This window comes from Branchiostoma belcheri, unplaced genomic scaffold, assembly GCF_001625305.1.
Source record: "Branchiostoma belcheri isolate BF01 breed outbred unplaced genomic scaffold, Haploidv18h27 scaffold549, whole genome shotgun sequence".
Taxonomy (NCBI): Eukaryota; Metazoa; Chordata; class Leptocardii; order Amphioxiformes; family Branchiostomatidae; genus Branchiostoma; species Branchiostoma belcheri.
The window spans coordinates 11,219-17,236 of NW_017804186.1; the positions used below are offsets into that span (position 1 = coordinate 11,219).

General features: G+C 37.8%; 1 protein-coding gene across 1 annotated transcript in view; it reads left to right on the forward strand.

Annotated features, from left to right (window-relative positions):
* The window catches only part of LOC109481276 (CUB and sushi domain-containing protein 2-like), a gene marked incomplete at its 3' end in the record, with an annotated part of 21,304 nt that overhangs the window by 4,015 nt on the left and 11,271 nt on the right, over nucleotides 1-6,018 (forward strand). Inside the window, exons 3-4 of the mRNA XM_019783811.1 lie at nucleotides 1,686-1,801; nucleotides 2,112-2,297. Of these exons, the coding sequence (XP_019639370.1) occupies nucleotides 1,686-1,801; nucleotides 2,112-2,297 (302 nt within the window). The remainder of the gene's footprint in view (nucleotides 1-1,685; nucleotides 1,802-2,111; nucleotides 2,298-6,018) is intronic.

Sequence of the window (6,018 nt, forward strand, 5' to 3'; positions counted from 1 at the left end):
ATTTTGGACTTACTTGCGTTAAGGGTAAGCCGGTTAGTCTTGAACCAGATTGCTATCCGGTCAAGTTCTGAGTTGAGACTCTCCTCGATGTATTTAGGATCCTTACTTACACTGAATAAGGCAGTGTCATCAGCATAAAGTGAGATCTTACTATCTGATACAGCTGCTGTCGGGTCATTAATAAACAGATTAAACAGGAGTGGTCCCAGGATAGATCCTTGGGGAACACCAATGTTGACAACAGCTGGATCAGATGTACATCCATTCATTGAGACAGTGTGTAATCGATTGGCTAGGTAGTTCTTAAACCAGGCAAGCTCCCTGTCATGAAGGCCGATCCATTCGAGTTTCTTAATCAAAAGCCCATGGTCTACTGTGTCAAATGCCTTTTTAAGGTCAAGAAACACAGCACCAACTAGTTTCCCACTGGAAATGTTATCTAAAATGTAATCTGTGACATCAATTAATGTGGTAGTTGTTGAGTGTAGTGGTCTAAAGCCAGATTGGCTAGGGTTAAGTATCTTGTGTGCCTGTAGGTAAATCAGAAACTGCTTAATATGTACCTCTCTCTCAAGGATCTTCATAATGACTGGTAGAACTGAGATTGGTCTGAAGTTGTTAGGATCAGACTGATCCCCTCCTTTGTGGATAGGTGTTACTCTTGCTGACTTCCACTCGGGTGGGATGATACCAGTACTGAGGGACAGGTTGTATATGTGTGTTAAGGGTTTAGTTACAGCCTCAGCTGCATGTTTCAGGAGTCTGGGGTGGATATTGTCCAAGCCAGGGGCCTTCTTCACTGGTAGGTGTTTAAGCTGTGTCAGCACAGCTTGGTCACTTATCGGGGTGATAGTATCAGTTGCGATAGAAGGAAACCGATCGACTAAGTACAGACTGAACTATTTCAGACCAGTACAGACTATCGTTGGAATTAACGTATAAACTTAATTGCTCGAAAGTTGTACAGTGTACAATGTTGTCAAAAAGTACATTTTAAGAACTACTACAGAAAAATATGAACGTAAACGGCGTATGACATAATGTACGTTACGCGTTTTTGATTGTTACAGAACTTTCTCTCTTTTGTAAGGCACTACATATATATTGGTCTAGGTACGAAGATATGGGGTCGGAGGTATGACTTCAGTACATTGAAAAATTCCGTGTTTGTCTTTGGGAAAGGTTCACTAGCTTTACATGTGATCATATTGATTAAATATGATTATCTGTAGTATAGGCAGGACAAGTCATTAGAAAATAATACTCATCTTCAACACTTTCTTGACACGAGAGAAATTATCTCTTGCAACTGGTATCATCATCATTATAGCGTCCTTTTTTATTGTGACATTTGCGAACTGATTTTTAGCTTTGTAATATTAACTTAAAAGCGTTACTCCATCTGACACCACAGGTATCAATCAGGTTAAAAACAAACATCTCCATGGCTATACAAGTTCTAGGCAGATAAAACGACCCATGATAAGGATTTAAGTTATACATTCTGTGTTTCATGATTCAAAACTACACGAGGTAAAAATTGTGACCAATCAACATGGGGTATTCAAGCTACTATAAACGTTTGAATTTGTTCTGCATAACAAAAAAACAGCCCCAAAAGCTCGGAATATTACAGTAGTTTGTGCGTCAAATATTGATTTTCCTTATTATTTCATAATGTCTAGGTTAACCGGTGAATACTGGCAAATTAGCCCCATCATCAGCACATCCAACACGCTGTTCCTGAGGTTTACATCTGATTGGATTACCAGCCGTCAGGGGTTCCAGTTCTCTTACATAAGTAAGATTTTTGGATACACTTTAACAAGGTCAATGATATCATTTAGTATGCTGGTTAATATGAACTGTGTTTGTGGCAGTTTTCTTTAATTTTCGGTAAATGAATAGTTTCTGGGATCCAGAAGATGCGACAAATTGCAAATTATGTAAATGACGCTAATTGGTATGATTCATACTATAGGACTTTTATAGTTTGTAATTTATGTAATGTATGGGAAGTGGAACAGAATAGAAATAATGCAAATATACACATAATTATATGATAAATGGCAAAGAAAGAAAATCCACACCGTTACATTGTTTTGTTTCAGGCAGAGCTGCAGGTCAATGCTGGGATCCCGGTGTGCCGACCAATGGGAACAGGGATAACAACAGTAACTTTACATCAGGACAGACAGTCAGGTACACCTGTATGGACGGGTATCAGCTGTGGGGGACTGCTAATATAACCTGCCAGCCGAACGGGACTTGGAGTGGTGCTGCACCAACTTGTGAAGGTAATAAATAAAGCGTAAAAGTATTGATGTTACTATTGTTAGGGTTAGAACTTCTGGTTTACGGTATATACACGTACACCGGTGACATTGATTATCATGTTCAAAATGATTTTTCCTTACTTAACCGCTTGACGTTTTAGTAGTACACCATCCCCAGGATAACCAAAATAACCAGCTTTGAATAAAGTTAACCCTTTTCAAATAGTTTCGGGGAAGGTCACCCAATGATCAGAGGTGCTTTTAAGGCCCGTCCTCTGTAACTCATGAACTACTTATAATCATCGCATGATCGCTCAATATTAAGATAATAGTCTAATTGTAAAAATACGGTCGTAAACGTCTTATGTATTTGTACAATGTATAATGGGACCGCATTTTAGATATCTGTAATAGATTTTACAGTCTAATATAGACTGTAAAGACATGCACATAAGCAGTGGCATCTGTGCAATGCAGTGTGAAGCAGTTAAAACATAGGCGATAGGCCACCAAGTTGACATCGCTGTACTCGGTCTACGCAAGTACAGTGTTTTTGTTGAAAAGGAACGTACTTTGCGCAATACGGTTGTTACTTCTGATCATGGTGAAGCAAATTCGAATTCGCGGAAAGGCCGGCGGGAACAAGCCATCGTTCTTTACAGTTAGTTCAGTCGCATTCCCGAATCGTGGTCAGAGAGCTATCTTCTCACTTCGCATTTCGTACCCAACCGCCAAGCCACGTCGAGAGTTCCAGGCAGTTTTCTTAGGCGTACTGTACGCAGTTGGTCTTCTTGCAAGTTAAGAAATTTTACGAGTCAAATTATTCCGAAAACTAATTATAAGGCCACGCAGAGCAAAGGAACTGCCCCAACCAGGTCTTAGTGATGCACGATGTTGTTCCAAATATGCGGTAAAATGGCATAGCAACATCAAAGGTCTCCTTATTATGTTCACCATACATGTGATTTTGTTAATTATTCACTATTTTATGTTATCTAATTGAAATATAAATAATGATGTGAAATACAACCGACACACTGACTGGAACTCAACATTAAATACTGTAAAAGCGAGTAATATTTGTTTCATGTTTTTATATTACATACCAATAATCTTTGGGCGACTTGGTGATGGCAGGTGCAGAGACAAAAAATCGAATTTTTTGTTAACATTATGGAAAAAGCGCACGGAAACTCTTAAAATAGACACTGTTGCGTGAGGTTATTTTTGTACCCACCTACTATTTCTGACTAATAAAGAACAGATGATGAATGGGAACTCAAATATAAACTGTACGAGTATATGTCCACACGTATTTATGTATTCAAACCACGTAGGCATGAATCATCAAGGCGTTGTCCCCATGCCTTAACAGGATCGCCACAACGCGCGCCTTCTTGAACATATGATCGTTGCAAGGCTACACAATACAGATAACCATGGCAACTCTACGTACTTGCTACAAACACACCGTTTGTAGTAAAATTGTTACTCCGGTGTAATATCTTACGGAGTAATACTTACTCCGAAGTAATATTTTACATGTTTATATCGATATATGTATATATAGACACATACATGTACATACACGTATGCGTGATGGGAACATATGTATACATGTATAAAGTAAAGGGATCACTCATGAGTTCCGTCCATATTCATCAATGCTAACAATCGGGTCATGAAAGTGATCATAAAGCATTGATGCTTATATATCAATAATCCATAAAACCAATGACCAAATACATACCATAAACCCCATAAACCCTTTCGCGGGATATCACACCCAAAGGTTCTGTCCATCAAAATGGTTCCGTCCACCCCTAATTATGTATACATTATCCGCCATATATGTCAATCAATTTTCTCAATTATGCACACATCATAATTACAGCTCATCACAATATATAAATGTCAGCTCCATATCACCGTTCTCCAATCACTGTCATATCTCCCTTTCCATGTCGACGAAGTACTCTCCATTTGTCTTGAAAGAAATTAGTCATGAGTAAACCCAAAGCCGGTGCAATATCTCTGGAATGATGAATCAAAAGAATTATTTTTAAATACTTTGAATAATAACGATACATGTTCTAAACTGAGCGGTTTCTGCCAGAAAAAAAAAATTACCTCAGCGGAAAACGCCATTACAAGTTTTACAGAAATTCTACTGGGATTTTCAAAAAGATTTTTAAAGATAAAACGCCCTAGACAAAACAACAAAACTGTTCATGTTAAAAAACATGGTTTGATCAGCATTGTTGGTCCCTACGTCAACGATTAAAAAGACAATCGACTGTTTTGAAAAAAGATCATCGGGCACAAGTAAATAGATCAAGATATTTTCGTACTCTGAAAGAATACAAAAAAATTATACAACAACAGAAACGTTATTATAAGATTGAGCTTTTGAAGAAATGGGAATCATTGAATGAGAAAAACCCTAAAGAATTTTGGTCATTTCTAAATTGCCTAGACACGGAAGTAAACGGAAAAAAACAATAAGGGCTCTGTAGATCCCACCATTACAGCTGAACAATGGATAAAACATTTCCAAGACTTAAACAACCTAGTTAGAAATACGAGTTTTGACACTGCCTGTGAAAAAACGGTCTTTGATCATTTAAAGTATTCACACGACTGCACGTCAAATTTATTAGACTTTCATTTCACCCCACAAGAAGTTTTAAACGGTTTAAGATCACTGAAATCTGGGAAGGCATGCGGCATAGACCTCAGTTCAAATGAGATGCTAAAACATGGGTCAGCACAGCTATGCCAGTCACTGGTAACATTATTCAATACAATTCTATCAAACGGCAAGTTTCCATCAAACTGGAATACAATTCTCACTCCAATTTTCAAATCAGGCGACAAATCTAATGCTGTTAGCTTTAATGATTAAGAAATTATATGTTAATCCCCCTAATTATGCAAATAGGATCCTCAATTGCATGAATTATATCTGTTGATCATATTCTCCACCAAAAGACAGTCTTATCTTAACAAAGAATGCCATGATGACATTTTCTCATAAATCATGCAAATGAGGTCCTTATTTGAATAAGTTATGTTTAATTATGTTCACCTTAACTTAACTTTCAAACACCTCAAGTATAAAATTCCAGGCAGTTACCACTATGCAATTATAATATTTTCTCATTAATTATGCAAATTAAGTCTTCATTTGCATAATCGATATCTGCCTGTGTATCTCTCATTCTTAATAACATATGTCACAAGCTTGAACTTCCTATTATGGAATGCAGCTGATAAATAGAATTTCCTCATTAATTATGCAAATTACATCCATATTTGCATAATTGTAATATCATTATGTCAAGCATCACTCAAGCTACCTACATACCAAAAATCATGATGATCCATCAATCGGTTCTTGAGTTATTCCCCTTTAAACATTTGTCCTTTAAACCCCCCTGCAGTTCTAGAGCAAGCAACTAGGGGGCTCGAACTCATGTCACTTTATCCCCAGCACAAGAGCTATCTACCATCTAAATTTCGTCACCCTAGCATGTCTGGATCATGAGATATCAAAACCGGAAGTTCTGCTGCAGTACCATGACAAGCTGCCAGGTGGCCCAAAATCCAATCATTTTGAGGTCTCATCAAGACCTACCCACCTACCAAGTATCAAGACAATCCATCAAGACCTTCTCAAGTTATCGTGTTGACAGACAGACAGACACACACACACACACACACACACACACACACACACACA